General features: G+C 35.9%; 1 protein-coding gene across 1 annotated transcript; it reads left to right on the plus strand.

The window, feature by feature from the left end:
• The first annotated feature begins 249 nt into the window (after window positions 1-249).
• LOC143628428 (cysteine-rich receptor-like protein kinase 2) lies at window positions 250-16,038 on the plus strand. Its single transcript, XM_077098031.1, has 8 exons — window positions 250-690; window positions 4,152-4,567; window positions 4,656-4,781; window positions 5,363-5,472; window positions 6,115-6,325; window positions 6,423-6,654; window positions 6,743-6,896; window positions 15,739-16,038. Exons 1-8 carry the CDS (start codon window positions 335-337, stop codon window positions 15,982-15,984), a joined length of 1,851 nt encoding a protein of 616 aa, XP_076954146.1. The 5' UTR covers window positions 250-334; the 3' UTR covers window positions 15,985-16,038.
• Window positions 16,039-18,397: the final 2,359 nt, after the last annotated feature.

Below are 18,397 nucleotides of genomic sequence, written 5' to 3' on the forward strand. Positions count from 1 at the left end.
GAGAATTACTTTTATGTTTAAAGCCCATATCCACAGGGCGTTAATGTAAGTATTGGTGGAAAAACATGGTACATGTAATTTGAGGTTGTTGGCTAGTCACAATTAAAAGACATAGTAGTCAGCATTTTTGTTGGACTTTTTCGACATCATTTCCACACAGCTTGGACAGATTATTTGTCTGACCGATACAGCTGCCATATATACTGTAGAATTTGAGTTTAAATTCCAAATATTCCATCTCAAAAACTTGGAAAAACCACAATTCTGTCACTTTAATCAGCTATAGTTAGGCAACCATCCAATCCCACTTTTCGCTTCTGAATTTGTGCTACTGATGACTGTCCTGGTGGTGTTGCTAGTGTTATTGTTGACTGAGCCAACAATTTCGCAGTCAAATTATAATTATACTAACATTTCCAATCACTGCCGCGGTAGCGCTCCAACGCCGAATTTTATCAAGAATCGCAACTCTACCTTTGCTGAGATCAGAAAGCTATTGTTGAGCAATAGAGTACTTTATGCAAGAGCCCAAGATTTAAGTGGCGGGGACTCGGTTTACGCAGCAGCCCAGTGCCGGAACTACCTCTCCGTTGATCAGTGTGTTGCTTGCTTTGATGTTGGCGTTTATGAAATGGTCAAATGCACAGCCGGCAACGGTGCTTATGTCTTTCTTGATGAATGTTATGTCAGGTAACGTTTTCTTGTACTAATTCATTTAATCTTATTTAGTTGTCAAACATCAAATGCGTCAGTTCAGCTGTCAGATCAGATTTTAACGTTCTTCAAAAACACTAATTTTCTACAACGCTACCTCCTATTTCAATTGCCCAATTTTTATATAGAAAATATTAAAATGTGATTGTTTGTGTGTGAAGCCCACACATCCGTTTGTAGCTAGCAGGTTTTGAATCCCGTACCTAAATTCCAAACGTCACCACCACAACGCCACTTTAATTTGGTTGGGTTTGAAAATTTCAGACGCTAACGCTGCCAAGTAATAAGAGTTGTGAATCCTCTTAGAAATGGTTGTGTAGGGTTCCGTTCTAATTGTGTTCTTGCCTCTGGCTAATCCTTAACCATCTCGCTTATAACTTTTTCTTATGAACACATTAGAGTGTACCTCCAACTCAAAACCTCAAAAAAGAAATTATAATCACTCCAATAAGTTGAAGTTTCAGATATTTACTCAAGTTTGGTATGGCTTCAATTTCATTTCATTGTTCATTTTTCATTAACGCGACTATTTTATTCCCTCATTCATTCTTTGTCCGATTCCCTCATTCATTCTTTGTCCGATACTAAAAAGACCCTTATTTCTTGTCTCTATAAAATCTTACCTTTAACATTTTATGCCTTATTCATTTCTTTTCATGATCTAATACCAAAGATAACTTGTTTATATAAAACAACACTTTGTTAGTAAAATAATTTATGTATATTAAATCTACCATTGTATAAAAGAAATCAAAATATTGTTAAAAATTGAAAAATTAATGTTTTCAAATATAAAACGTTTACATATTGTTGGTACTGTTTACAATGTTGTACCCGACTGCTACGTCATTTAAATTTTAAAATGGTTTAAATTAATAATAGAGACTGTTTACATGTCATTAAAATATGTGTACAAGTCTTGGATGCATCCCAAATTAGATTAAAGAAAAAAAATAAAAAAATATAATAAACTCACCCCAGTCCAAATAATTAGTCGTTCTTATACACCTTCCTACACGGGCCATAATAAGTCGTCCTAATACACCTTCCTACACAAGTCTTAGCAAGACACTAGATGAGTATCTTTATAGTTTATAATTTTATATAAAACTATTGTGTATGTTAGAAAAGATTTTTAACTATAACAAGTTTTTTGACCCGTGCGTTGCCACGGAGGCGTAAACTCGTGAGAAAACAACCAACTTTGAAACTCTATGACACTCTCGTTGAAACGTTAAAGACAGTCTTTGGTAAAATGGGGATATATCGTTAGTTCTTTAGTTCGTAAGACATGATTAAAATCGATAACAAAATTGCATGCAGCCAATTAACAAAATCATCTTGGAAAAGAGTTTCTTTTTTCTTCGACTCCTCTTGCCTTTTACCTTTACTCGTTTTCAGTTTTCTATATTTCAACCGATGCGGCCTGAAGAGTTGCTTCTATTACCTGCACAAATTTATTTACAAAGGCAGTTTCTTCACCGACAGCTAATAACTTTTGTTGGGCCTTTGAAAGCTGTGTTAACACCTAAAAAACAACAGAGAAAAGTTACAAATTAAATCTACACTGACCAACCCTAGATAAGAATACATAATCAATACAAAAAATACTACATATAAACCCAAAGTTAGCATAGGGAAGTGACAACAAGAAAAAGAAAACATATATCTTACATTAAAAATTCATGATATAATAAGTTTTTAAAGCATTATGCTTAAAGCATAACATAAAACATAATCTTCATTTGTAAAGACTAAATACATAAATCAAAGTTAATGAGAATGTAAAGGATACTATAATGAGTGGAAGGCAAAAAGGTGACACTGCCACTTTGATACAAAGATGTATATCATATAATATATAAAATATTAGACGACTTAACGTATTTATCGGCTCGCAAGTATGAGCCGTCTCTATTGACTCCAAAGACTTGAACTTCAAAACACCTTCAAGCAAACCTAACCTAACAACTGAAGCAGCAGAGGCCCTTTGTGAAAGTTTGCCATTAGTGTAACTTTAAATGTCAAAGTCTTGATGACTTTGCTGTTTATTTGCACAAAAATAAAGCTTAATATAACAACTGGTCTCTATTCTTCTAATTCAAGATAATCTTTTGTTGACTAAAAAGTTCAATGCCAACATACCTTTGACTTTGCATGCAAATTACTCATCATCTTATGAAAGTCCTAACTTAACAAAGGAAGCAATTAGTCACATTTTTGCCCACAATACACTTGTTTATAAAACCAAATGTCCAATGGATTTCTAAAAGCAGTCCTTTAAATGGGTATGGATAAATCTTATTAAAATGAAAATTATTTTCCAAGAGGTTAATGGTTTTTGTGTTACCCAGGGCATTACCCTTGAGAGCATTCAAATTCTTGTACTCTTCCATGCAAATACTGAACACATTCTAAAACCTGCTAGAATATACATCGGTTTGCTCAAGCGAATTTTATGTTGCATCAAAATCTGAGTATCCTTATATTATTTAGTTGATTTACCTCAAGCGAATTTTATGTTGCATCTCTCTTCTGATCACTAATGGGTATCAAATCACTCAATATTAGGAACCTAATACCCAAAAAATGTGTTCTAATCAATTACATACCACTAATTTTAAGAAATCGGTACAGTGTACTGATGTGCACAACTGGAGAATTAGGGCTAGTTACATGTGTTGATATCATCCGAAAAAGTAAATTAGGTCAAACTTAGATAGACAAAGTGAGATGAAATTAAGCAATCAATTAGCAAAATCGCCAAACAAAATAAGCGTTACCTCTAAGCTCGAGGTGGAAGAGGAGGTGGGAGACGAAGACACTGAGGTTGGCGAGCACTGTCATTAACGTAACCGTCTTGAACCATCACGACTGTGGTGGTGATTACGATTTAGGGTTTGGAAGAGGTGAAGCATATCTTTGGAAGAGCAGGATAGGAAAGGAGGGGCAGATGATTCCACATAATGATAAGAAAAAAAATCAACGGCTCTTATTAAAACTTTGATGAATAGTGAGTGAACCATATGATGCTTTTTAATATATATATATATATAATTTAATGGCGGAGACCATCTTCATGTTTGTGAGAGATGGGTACGTACGTTCAACGTCACCCTTTTTATGCGTTTCATTACATGTCAATGTAAAAGCATATGATCGTCAACTCCTATGATATATTAATATGGGCATTTTATTATTGTATACTACTTCGTTTATGTATCGTTAGATGAATAAGTGTTCGAAGATTAAATAATATGCATGTATTCATGAAATGTACTTGATTTTCGACCTTGGTTAATGATAAATAAAAACTAATCTCTCGCTCAAAAATATCATGTTGGAGCAAAATTCTTGGTTATTGATCAAATATTTCTTTCAATTTTCTTGAAGCTTAGGGATATAAGTCCTAATATTCCACGCTCAATGATCTTTAGGTACGAAACGTTTGATGACTTTTATAACCTCCCAAATTCAACATCGGATGGTGCTAGCACTCAAATTTCGTCTTGTGGTAACGAGTCAGCATCTCAGTCATTAACAAGTTATACACAAAGTGTAGATGAGTTCTTACAATATATTAGAGATGCTACTCCAAAAACATCTGATTTGTATGTAGCAAACATCAGGCAAATCGCAAGTGAAAATGCATCAGTCTATGCTATTGCACAGTGTGCTGAAAAAATAAACCCAGCCATTTGCGATATCTGCATGAGTACAGCATACAGCAAATTAAAAGAATGCCTTCCACGCACCGAAGGAAGGTTTTTCGACATGGATTGTTTTGCAAGGTATTCGGAGACTCCATTTTTCAATGCTAACCAAACAATAGATATCACAAATATCCTAAAAGGTGGGGCCATTAATTTCATCTTCCAATGTCAGTCTTGTAATAAATAGTTCAATTCATAGCCATTGAATTTATAACTTCTATTTGATAGGCCAGCATTCGAGTACTAAGGTAGCCACAATTGCAGGAGCCATTGGTGGTGTAGTTATATTATTCCTTATCTTTGTTATGTTGTTACTGTATCGACTACATAAGAGTTCTAAGAAGACGGATGAAGGTGATTACTTATCTGCTTGTAATACCATTCGAAAAAAAATAATATCTGCTTGTATATGTGTTGAAATTAGGACTACTAAACGGCTGTTTGACGCAAAACTCAAATGGCCGTTTAAAAGTAAGGGGGCTATGGTGTAAGCTCTAACCTTCAAACGGTCGTACGATTAATTCTCAAACGAGCGTTTAAAAGTAGGGAGCTATGACACATGACCTAACCTTCAAGTGACTGGTTGAAACTAGTATGGATTATATTTCCATTGGCTTGTGTATAGCTCTTGCCCCATTGTGATAATGTGACTCTGAGAACGTTACAAATTGTAACAGAAGACGGATCACCTATTTATACTAGAGATTACAAGAATAATTAATATATATTGTACCTCATGGAAACATTTGGATTCCTTGTTCTTCATATATATTTGTTCAATTTCATAATACTGATTTGATCCACTTTATATATGCACCATGTTAACACTTAAACACAGAGGATTTGAAAGGGACACTAAATTACAATTACAAAGATCTTCAGCAGGCAACCACAAATCCACTTTATATATGCACCATGTTAACACTTAAACACAGAGGATTTGAAAGGGACACTAAATTACAATTACAAAGATCTTCAGCAGGCAACCAGTAATTTCAGCGAAGACAATATTCTAGGGAGAGGAGGTTATGGTGAAGTATTCAAGGTAACTCAGTAGGAAACTTCATATTGGATCGCTAATGATATTTTTTATCGGATAATTGGTTGATGAATGTGTTCCTTAACAAAACAACTCATGAAAGAAGATTGTTAGATTCACGACATGCTCAATTTAGTTTTTTTTCCATGATGACATGATTAAACACTCGGGGTGTTGGATATTTTTTATTGGTCATCCGTAGTGGGGGGGTTTTGGCCGGCGTTTTGCCCACAACTCTCCCAACATGATTCGTTTTGAGAGAGAGAGAGGTAATGATTGGATGAGAGTTGTGGGTTTTTTTACCACTACACTACTTTGCCCATGTTTGAGCTATAAGAAAATCAGACATGTGACTCTATCAACTAGGCTAGTACCACATTAACCTATATTGGTATTTGTGTTGTCCAATATTGATTCCTATATTTGGTACTATGACTTAGATCAACATATATATAAAACTAGTTTTTGAAAATTTTAGCCAACTCCATTTTGTTTTGCACAAAATGTACGTAGAACAGTACTTTTTTATTTGTACAACCTTATAAGCATACTAGCAAGACAGTGTTTTATTATTAGTCACAATACAAGTAACAAACTTATTTCATGCACGTTTTTTAATGAATGCTAATTTGTTATATGATTTAATAGGCGATCATTGATGATGCGAATGTTGTGGCGGTGAAGAGACTTCAAATACAGGACGCGAAAGCAAAAAAAGAATTTGAGAATGAAGTTAAGCTGATAAGTAACATTCATCATCGGAATCTTCTACGTCTACTTGGATGGTCCAGTGAAGGATCTGATCTACTTCTAGTCCTGGAATACATGGCGAATGGAAGCCTTGATCGTTACTTATGGGGTATGTTGGAGTTTCACAACTACAGATTATCATTTAGTTGAATTTTTCATTCGCAAAGTGTTGGTATGATAATAACATGATCATACTCATGATGCAGGTGCAAAACGGGGTACGCTGGATTGGAACCAACGACATGAAATAATAATTGGGATAGCTAAGGGTCTTGCTCATCTACATAATGAATTTCATATCAAAATTATTCACAGAGATATCAAATCAAGTAACATTCTACTTAGTGATGATTTTAAAGCCAAAATAGCAGATTTTGGTTTGGCAAGACTTCAACCAGAAGACGAAACTCATGTTAACACCAAATTCGCGGGGACATTGTAAGTTGTTATATTTAACATATGATATAACCTCTTATTATTTCATATCATGTTTCTTATTTTACAATGCAATATAACATAACAACAGGGGGTACGCTGCACCCGAATACGCACTTCGTGGTGTTTTATCAGATAAGGTTGATACATACAGCTTTGGTATCGTGATTCTCGAAATCATTAGTGGCAGAAGGTGTAACGACGTGAACTCTGATATGCCATCCATGGAATACCTTCTTCTACAGGTGAGACACCACCTTTAAACTATTTCCTACTTCTGTATTCTCGTCTTTAAAAAAACTTAAATATCAAATTAAAAAAAAACAATAAAGGCCACACGGTTACATCAAAAGGCCAACAAGAGAAAAACCAAAAGTAAAAGAAAACAACAAATTTAAATTTTGATTACAAAAGAAAGATACCTCCTGAAGGATATTGGAAAATGAAGATAGAAGAAAATCCATTTTCAAGGTGTACAAATATAGGTTGTTGTATTGTTTCTTATGAACCTTTGGAAAAGGTACCTTCCCGGAGAAGGTAGAATGATGAAGCTAGAGGAGGAAGGGCGAAACTAGCCAGGAAAAGCTGAAAACGATTACTATAGTTTAACTTGTATAATTGGAAATACATGGTTACTTTTTCTACTAATCTAATTTATGAATTTAAGATGATAGCCTATTTATACTAACAAATCATTAAAGGGGGACTGAATAGTGGAAGGTAGCAAGAAGATGTGATTGATTCAGCCATGACTCCATGACTTAAACCACTTGCTAAAATTCAGGAAACCACAAAAATACATTAATGACTAGGTCGAGCTTCTCTTGATTGGAGTTGAGCCTGTTACGTTTTAAACAAGTGAAACAATAAATAAATCCAAGACCCAATACACGATCGAACAATATTTGCTCAAACACACGAGTGTTTTCTTATTATCTGAAAACAAGAAAAGAAAGATATACGACAAACTTATATTCAATACAAGACACACTTGATATATTTCTACAACTATATACGACAAACTTATATTCAATACAAGACACACTTGATATATTTCTACAACTAAACCTTATAAGCCTTATATAAGCAAACAAAAACTTAAGGAGTAAGGAAACTTAGCTAGTAAGAATTTGAAACTTACACTAATCCTTATCCTATTGAAATAAAGAAACTTATCTACTAGCAAGACTTATCCATACTAAAAGACTTATCCATTATGGATACTAAAAAGACTTATCCATTAAGGAAACTTAGCCACCAAGTATGATTTAGTTTTCTTGTAAGTCCCTTTAGTTATGATCTCCTCCAAACCACCCCTTTAAGATCAAACCGAACCACCCTTCAGCCCACAAGTGTTGCTCAATTAACACTCCCTCTCAACACTTGCGTTCGTCATACTTCACCATCTTCACATTAGTTAACGGTTTAGTGAACATATCGGCTTCTTGATCATTTGTATCAACATACTCCAACTCGATTTCACCCTTGAGTACCTTTTCTCTAATGCAGTGATAGTGAACTTCTATGTGTTTTGTTCTTGCATGAAATGTGGGATTCTCGGCTAGCATTATTGATGATATATTATCACAATAAATTAATTTTCACACTCGGGCTAACGCTTTGATATAGGTCTTTTAATAGTTGTACCAACCACACACACTCTTGAGCAGCCATTGTTGTTGCTCTATACTCGGCTTCAGTTATGGATAACGAAACTGTTGGTTGTCTTTTGCTACTCCACGTTACAGCTCCTGACTCAATCAAAAACACATACCCAGTTGTCGACCTTCTGGTAGTCAAGTCTCGGGCATAATCAGCATCGCAATACCCGGCCAATTCGATTCTTGACTTCCTCTTAAACATGAATCCGAAGCTAGGTGCTCCTTTAACGTACCGTAACACCCTTCTAATAGCATCAAGATGCGATTTCTATGGATTCTGCATGAACCGAATTAACACTCCTACCGCATACGTGATATCCGGTCTAGTAAGTGCTAAGTAAATAAGACTCCCCGCCAATTTCTGATACATAGTTGTATCCGTCAACTCATTTCCTTCATCCGCTCGAAGTTGTAAATTGGTTTCCATTGGAGTAATTGTCGGTTTGCAACTCGCCATGCCAAACTACTTAAAAGTTCAACCGAATAATTGTGTTGGTGTAACATAACCCCATTCGATTCATACTTTAACTCCAATTCGAGAAAATGACTTAACCTTCCCAAGTCTTTCATGTGAAACCGGGTCCAAAAATTTTCTTTTAACTGATCAATCACGGTAATCAAGTTTCCCGTGATATCCAATTCGTCAACATAGGACAATCGCCACTTTGTCTTCCTTGGACCGAACGAGCAGGCTAGTATCGGCTACGGTAGACACGAAACCATTGTGTTCTAGGAACTCTCCTATTTTCCTAAACCATGCCTTAATTGTTGACTTTTTATGTTGTATAACGCCTTCTTCAATTTGCAAACATAACCCGAGCACTCTTTGTTCTCAAAACCTTTTGGTTGATCCATGTAAATTACATGATCAAGGTTTTCGTATAGAAAAGCGTTGCTCACATCCATTTGCCACATGCTTCATTCCTTACTTGCTACGATTGCAAGTAATACCCGAACCGTGGTTAATTTTGCAACCGGACTAAACGTCTCTAGTCATAATTGAGCCCGTGTTGTTGTGAAAACCCGCAACCTACAAGACGTGCCTTGTATCGTTCGACTGATCCGTCCGCTTTTCTTTTGATTTTGAACACCCATTTGCACGATACCGTGTTTACGTTATCTACTTGAGGAACTAATTCCCAAGTTTGGTTCGTCACCAAGGCTTTGATTTCTTCTTCCATCGCCACTATCTACTTTCGGTTTTCTTTTGCCTCTTCGAAAGATTCCGGTTCGGCCTCTTCATTCTCCACAGTTGCCACATTAGCATACCGAGGATTTGTTTTTTTTAACGACTCGATCGCCTTAACCCATGCGCTTTGGAACTCGACGATTCGAATTGTTGGGCCGAGGGACTTCAGCCAGTTTTCCATGGGCCTTGGTTTGAACTTCGGCTTGGTGGAGAGTTCGTCGAATCTTTAGTTTCGACTGGCCCGATGTTCTCGACATGGTCTGACCCATCTTTCTCGTTTTCTGATTCTACTTCTCCAAGATTGAAAGTTACTTTGGTTTCAAGCTTCTCTTTCAATTTTTCAGAATCCGGTAACATTTCTCGATTTCAGGACCACCATGACGACATCTCGTCAAAAACAACATGTCGAGAAACATATATTCTCCCTGTATCTGGGTTGCAAGATCGCCACACTTTTCATTCTATATCATACCCAACAAAGATGCACCTTGTTGCTTTCTTTTCCATCTTGTGTCTAAGATGGCTCGGGACACACACCCGAACACCTTCATATGGCTAGCCTTCGGTTTAAGTTTGAAAAACTTTTCAAACGATGATATATTCTTCATGTTTTGTTGTGGTAAGCGGTTACATATATAGGATGTGGTTCGCATTACTTCAGCCCAAAACCGACCTGGTACATTTTTGTCGTGAATCATACTACCTGAGAGCTCGGTAAGGTTCGGGTCTTTTTTCGGAGGCTCCGTTTTGTTGTGGAGTATTTGAGCAAGTTAATTGGCGTTTAATCTTGCACTCTTTGAGATATTCATCGAACTCCTTTGAAGTATACTCACCTCCGTTGTCGGATCGGAGGCACTCAATATTGATCTTGGTCTCCCTTTCCGCCATGCTTTTAAATTCTTTGAATTTCATAAAAGCTTTCGATTTTTCTTTCTAAAATATACCCAAAGGTATCTAGAAAAATCATCAATGAACGTAATCATGTACTTCATACCCGTTATTAAAGCTTGTTTCACCGGACCGAACACATCGGTATGAATTTGCTCCATGGGCTTCATGGCTCGATGACTTGAGCTTTTGATCGGTTGTTGGTGAGCTTTACCAAATTGGAAACCGGCGCACACCACGCCTGTCCGGACATCCATCTTCGGTATACCGGCAACAAGAAACTTTTCGATCATTAAGACAAGCCTATCGTACCCAACGTGACCGAGACATTGGTACCAAAGACCGATACTTTGGACCGTCTTGGTTTTCTCCACATAAGCCGTTCCTGCGGAAAGAACACACCGTATCGTTTTTCTTTCCTTACATTATGGCTTTGGGCGAGGTTTCAAACTTATCGAACACCTTGACATCATTTGGACCAAATACAACATGCTGACCCGTAGACGTAATCTGAGGGACCGATAGTAAATTCTTTTTAACACCCGGAACATGGTATACATCATTTAATACAAACTCCCCTTGTTTATTTGGTATGAATCGTATGTCACCAACGTGGGCGATTTTGTGTCGCGAGTTGTAGGCTATTACAATCACCCGATTACCTTCATATTTGACTGGATTTCTTAGCTTCATTTTTTCTCTGGTCATGTGGTTCGAACACCCGGAATCAACAATCCATTCATCCACAGAATTGTCTTCGATTTCGGTGTTTGCGGTTATGGTCATCACATGCTTCAGCTTCCTAAGCCGCTTCCTCTCGGACTGTGGTCGCATTCCCTTCATTAGCCGACTTCCACGGGCAATCTTTGGACATGTGTCCACGTTTTGCACAATTATAACACTTATATGGACATCGCTTACCGGATTTTCCCGACTTCGTGTCATTCATCGGTTCTCGCTGATTTGAGCTTTGTCCCGATTTGTAGTTATCCAACTTCTTGTATCGGTCGTTCCACATTCGTCCTTGATTCCCACTTGGCCGAAATTTTCCCTTCCCCCGATCGGCATACAAGGCTTCAGTCTCGATCTTCGGGCTTGAAATCGAGATGTCACTGATCTGTTTAGCCAAGTCTTATTGGCTCGCGAGAAGATTCTCGAATTCGACCAAAGATGGTTGTTTCGGCCATCCTTGAACCGCAGCTACGAAACTTTGATACTCGGTTATTAAACCGTGTATTATGATTCGTTTTAGTCTAACATCTCCAACTATTGCTTCCGGATCAAGCTCCCTAATCTCACGACACAAGGTCTTAACCTTGCAAAAATATTGCGAAATCGTGAGATAGAAGCTAAAGCTTCGCGTCATTTTTCTTGGAGAAAAATGTCGCCAAAGCATCCCATGCTTCTTTTGGTGTCGCTAGGTCTCAGACATGATCCAAAAGCTCTTCCTCGACCGTTGTTTTCAACGCGAACATAGCTATTCCAACCTTTACTTTCCACTTGTTGATCGCCCCATTGGTATCGATTCTCGGTGGGGTGGTGTCTGACCCTTGAACAACTTCCCACAAATCCTGACCCTGTAGATACGAACTCATACAGGTTTACCACGTGTTGTAGTTTTGATTGTTCAATTTCTTCACGCCTTCGACAACTTGAAAATCGGCCATGTTTAATGGGTTGTCTCTGATACCACTTGTTACGTTTTAAACAAGTGAAACAATAAAGAAATTCAAGACCCAATACACAATCTAACAATATTTGCTCAAACACACGAGCGTTTTCTTATTATATGAAAACAAGAAAAGAAAGATATAAGACAAACTTATATTCAATACAAGACGCACTTGATATATTTCTACAACTAAACCTTACAAGCCTTACATAGGCAAACAAAAACTTAAGGAGTAAGGAAACTTAGCTAGTAAGATTCTGAAACCTACACCAATTCTTATCCTATTAAAATAAAGAAACTTATCTACTAGCAAGACTTATCCATACAAAAATACTTATCCATTATTGATACTAAAAAGACTTATCCATTAAGGAAACTTATCCACCAAGTATGACTTAGTTTTCTTGTAAGTCCCTTTAGTTATGATCTCCTCCAAACCACCCCTTTGAGATCAAACTGAACCACCCTTTAGCCCACAAGTGTTGCTCATTTAATAGAGCCACCTAAACCTCACTTGACATCTTTTTCTCTCTAATTTTGCAATCCAACAAAGTCAAGCCTTTGCATATCATTCTATTTTAAATTTTCTTCAAACCAAGTTATATTCTATGTTACGTTACGAAACTTTGTATTAGTTCCTTTCATTTGGTTATTTGCTTGATTGTCAAAACATCGAACATCAGACAAATTCCGGCTCTCTTTCTCATAGATCAAGGTTGACAACCAGATTATTTCCTTAAAAATCATGCGGATATAATTATTATGCTGAATTTATTCCAAAATACCGAATATTGTACTCTTTCAGCGTTTCTATGTCATGGAGACGGTTGGACGAGTTAATTTTCTTCATGTGTTGCATACAAGGATGGAGATTCACTTGCTTGAATGTCAAAGAACCAGACATTAGATTTAGAATGACCTTCTCCCTCATCATTAGTGGAGCCTCCTTGATCCTTGTTACTAGTTCATTCTAGTTTCGCCTCCTTTATTTTCCTTTCATTTAGATATTCTGATGTAAAATGACCAAAATCTTCACAAGAGTAACATTTTACCTTTTCTTATATATGCATATCTTTCCACTAGAATTTACCTATTCTAATAAAGTAAAATAATTGTAGACACGCGTCAATTTTGGGATTAATTCTCATAATGTTTTTCCCTATAAATTAATATATGACATAAATCAATAATTATTCACTTTTCTTTTACACTCCATTTATATTATATCTAATTAAACTATTCACTTTTCTTTGAACTCTATTTATATTATAACAATACACATTTATACAAATGAATATAAATATTCATATTATACTATTATACATTGTTAGAATATATTTCTCAACATACTTGGTGAAATCCAAAAATCAATAACAAACCATATTTATTAAATATTGAAAATAATATAACTTTAAATGTTATCATTAACATATTATACTATGTATATTGTTAAAAATTGTTAATAATAAAAAAACACTATTATGCTTTCAATTTACAAAGTCATTTTTTAATCATTAACTATATGCTTAAAAGTTGATCCATTCATTTAAAAATAAATCCATTTATCTATTGGTTTTTTTGTACATTGTCATATAAATTTATAAATTATAAAAATATGATTTAAATCTATCTATTTATATTTTCAGTTAATTTAGTAGATTATACATATTTGTGTTAAATTGTAAGGATATTATATACCAATCACTTTCAAATATAATAAAGTTTATCATATTTAGTTTCTTAGGTTTTTTTAATCATGGATTGTTTCGGGTTTTTTGTGAAACTTAAATTTGATAGTTACGGGTTAAAAGTTGATAAATAGATCGCTTGGTATAAATTAACGACATCTGGCTCAAATTTGTTACGCGTAAAAAGGGGTAATCTGAATATATTTAAAAATTTGAGAATGCAAATAGATTTATCGTCAAACTTGTTACGGGTTCAAAGTTTTGACTTGAAAATGTAAAACAAATGAAAGTTAGAATTTTAAATGTGATTGGGTTTCGTATTTGTTTTTAATGACATTTTTTGAAATAGTCAAAAGATTCGGAATTTTGCATATTGAGTATTTTTCACATGACTATTAAAATTTAAGAAAAAATGACAACCACTTCTGACATTCCACATTCAGGCCTATCAATACTTTTAACTTTTATCAAATTAGAAACATTTGTGTCAGCATTGATTTTTTCTTGAATATTGATCGAAATGCTGTATGTGAAACATGTCGTACAAAATTATGCTCAAATGAAGCAAAACATTCACAAAATTGAACGAGTTAACATGTTATTTTTTTTGTCAATTAGCAAAGTCGAGAAGTCTCTCAAACTTATCAAAATCTTTTTCATGGTGTGGCTCAAAACTATTATTTTATGAGAAGTATTCTCCGAAATTGGTTCATAACCAAATTTTTTTCAATTATACATACATGATACCGAGAATAAATTTTCAATAGACAGAGTGTTCTTGGTGTATGTTTTTGTACATGCATTATATATATTTATTAAGTTCTTTTTTTGTTGGAAAAAAATCATTTTGTGATATAAATAAAATCAATTTATGTATAATGATACAAACATAAATGTAATACATTTTTCTTTATACATTATGTATTGATTTATTTGTAACTTAATTATTTAGATCATCCCGTGTATTACATGAGCTTTAAAGCTAGTCATATTATATTATAGATGGTAATAATCTCGACCTCTATCGTGCCCTCAACCACATATTCTCCATGTGTGGCTTGCACCACTTCACTTTGAAGTATCTCTCTCGCCATGTAATCTTGAGTGAGCCACTTGAGTGACTTGTTTGAGCAGGAAACCATACAAACCCTCTCGTTGTTGGAAACCACGAAGCCTTTCCTTGTAAATATTTAGACGTGTTATGATTTCTTGAATAGACATGCTCCCTGGGTCAACAAATTGCCTGATTGAGGTTACAATCTGTATGAATCTTATGAGGACAAGTCAAAGAAATTTCCTGGTAGTCACATCAAATTTGTCTCCAACAGAGCCAATACCGACCATGATTGTATTCAGTCTCCTATTGAACTCACCAATAGACTTGTTCTTCATATAAATCAAGTTGAGGTACTTCTCAATGTTTGGACCTTTGCTTCTTTCCGCGTTCAGCACCGTGCATCGTTTGGAGCGTCCCCACACTTTATTTGTTGAATACTTCTCTGCTAGCGTAAGTAGCACTTTCTCCTAAACAACTTTGATACATTACAACCAATGCCATAAGATCTAGTCACTTTTCGACACCTAGATCTTATACTGCCACCCATGCATCTTGTGCTTGCTAGTTTACCCAGATATACAAAAGCCATACATAATATATGGACTTTTCAAGCTTATAGTCATGAAAGTGTCACCACCTTTTTTCTCTAAATCTTTTAACGTCTCCATCAATAGTTCTAATTAAGGCTTAGTGATTAAAGTATATGTAAGTGTTCCCCTACAAACAACCCTGTCAGCATATCTTTGCAAATTGGAGTATGAGAATTGAGAATAGATGCTAAAGTTTATTTGTTAGCACGTTATCAACTACTTTTTTCATAGTCAAAATAAAATAATCTATTTAAAGTATAAAAGACAAGAAGGTTGAAATTTTATCTTATTTTACTTATTCCTGTTTTAACTATTACGACGTTCACTATGAGTTGGTCCCAGGCATGGAAATTGTATGAGAAGAAGACGCATATAAAGTTCATCGATGAGACATTGGAATTGAGTCAGCATCAACAAGAACATGTGATGAAGATCATTGAGATTGCGTTGTTGTGTACCCAATCACCTGTTTCGCAAAGACCAGTCATGTCGGAAGTGGTTTTAATGATTCAAGATGGCCAATCATTGGGGAAAAGATTGTTAACAAGGCCTACTCTTGTACACAATCAAAATAGGAGGATTATATAACTATATAAGTTCTTCAAAGAGCTCTATTGTTGCTCGTAATGTAATTTATAAACAACAGGAATTCAAAATCTAAAAAGTGAAATAGAAGCAACAAAGTACATGTGACGGGGGAATGAATATTGTAAATTTTGTAATTTTCCTTATTGAACATATTCAGTCGATAATGTTGAGGTTTTAATGTTGTTAAAAAAGGAAAAACAACTTTCAATCTATATAAATATGGGATTCTTGTTATTCAAATTACATTGAAATCGTGAATGAAAGGCTAGTGATCAATCAAGAGAACTAAAATTTGGGCGTGTGAAGCACCGCTTGTTTCACGGTGGGCATCAAACTGTTGTTTTGGTAAAAAATTACACAAGGATAATCAAGTAACCAATCTTTGTATGTGAGGTAGGATGCTTGAATATATATAATTGAAATAGTAAGTAAATGATGAACATGACATAGCGATTTAGAGAGGAAATACATTTAATCCTTAGAGGATCTCTCGCAAAAAACCTCGGGAGGGGAAAACAGTCCCGCTGCCTCAATTATCTTAATAAAAGGGGAAAATCCCAAAATAGCCATTTTTTCCCAAGGTTTTCCAATTCTAGCCCAAGACCAAAACAATGCCCAAACTAGCCATATTCTTCCGTCAGATCCGACCAAAACAGTAACTGTTCTGACTGAATTTTTAACCTATCACGACGCGCCACATGGCTAGATGTTCCGTAGGATCCGACGCTTTAAGCTTCTGGCTGACCGATTATCCGGACGAACCGTCGGAGTAGAAGACAGTCGGATCCGACGGTTAAGTTCATGCTTCCGTCGGATCCGACTGTTTAATTTGTTTGATGAACCCCAGATTTTTCTATTCGGAGGTTTTTGATTTTGAGTTCTAGAGTAAAATTGAACAATATGGTTGTGTTCTCCTCGAAAAATTAAGCGATTTGCAGTATTAATTTGCTTGATTTTGAAAAGAAATTTGAAAGATGAATATGGAGGTTGGTTATGGAGGTTTAGGGTTTGAGAGGTAGAAGATGAAGAATTCAGTTAGACCCATTAAAATTCAGTCGGATCCGACAGAATTTTAAGAAATTCAGTCGGATCCATCAAAACGTTGACACGTGGCGCGATTTTAAAGGTCAAAAAATTCAATCGAATCAGAAATGGTTTTAGTCGGATCCGACGGATTTTTTTTTGGCTAGTTTGGGTATTTTGTTTAGTCTTGGGCTAGAATTGGAAAACTTTGGTCAAAAATGGCTATTTTGAGGATATTCCCTAATAAAAAAAATTAGTATTACAAGTGTGGGAAGTGTGCGATTGCTACTATGACAAGAGGGTGTCATATGGTGTGTGTCATGTGTCTTAATGTGATCTAAACATCTTCTATATATGGTTATAATGGTCATAACCAGTAATAACTAGTAGTAATGGGCATTAATTGTCTTGACGAAGATCTTAGGACCGTTAGACCATCCGTAATGGCACTTTATAGCCGGCGTTTTGGAGCATAACGCCAGGGGAACACCCCCCCCCCCCCCTCCCCCGCGCGTTTTGGGGTTTTTTTTTTGAACTATAGCGCGAGATCTGGCTCAAATATCAAAAAAACCATCCGTTGGGTGTGGGGGTTACCCTAGGGAGCCGTGGAAGTGTTTCTGGAGATGGGTTACCGTTCACCGCCGATGAGTAACTCCGGCAGCGTCTGCGGCGGAGAAGGAGGTGTTGGAAGGAGACCTTGTTTTCTTATTTGGCTTCGAGCTTGCGGCGGCTGAGGAGGCGGCTGCGGAGGAGGAGGAGGTGTCTTGGGTGTTGGGCTGGTGTCTTGGTGGATAACGAGCCAACGAAGAGGTGATAACGAGGAGGTGATAACGAGGAGGTGTCTTGGCCATTTGGTTTCTGATTTGGTTTTGGAATGAAATGGAAGAGGTGATGTTAACAAAAAGAAATATTGGGTTGGTATCTTGGTGGGTGTTGGGTTGGTGTCTTGGTGGTTAACGAAAACCCGATCGAATTTCAATTTTGTTTTTGTTTTGAAACCGTAACAAACGTGTCAGAGACCGATCGAATGCCAAATTTGCTTCTGTTTTGTTTTGTTTTTAGTTTCGGTACCGCAATGAAACCGTTGAGTTGAATAGACTCACCGTCTTGACACTCAGTTGAAACCGATTGTTTTTATTTATGAGTTTAATGTATTTTTTTAAATTTTAATGTAGTTTTTTAATTATATATTTAATTATTTAAATGAATTATTATTTAAAAAACAAATAAAATTAATAGTGACTGGGCGCCACGTGGCGCATTATAGCTACACCATGTTTTTGTATAAAGCCATAACTCTGACGGGGCGCCATGTGGCGCATAATGCCTGATCACGGGCTTTATGACTACTCATGGTCTTATGGATTGCATATATTTGTCTTAATCGCGT

The sequence above is a fragment of the Bidens hawaiensis genome, unplaced genomic scaffold, assembly GCF_021521415.1.
Source record: "Bidens hawaiensis isolate Kalapana, Puna unplaced genomic scaffold, B.hawaiensis_p1.1 tig00004973_1, whole genome shotgun sequence".
In the NCBI taxonomy this organism is placed as follows: Eukaryota; Viridiplantae; Streptophyta; class Magnoliopsida; order Asterales; family Asteraceae; genus Bidens; species Bidens hawaiensis.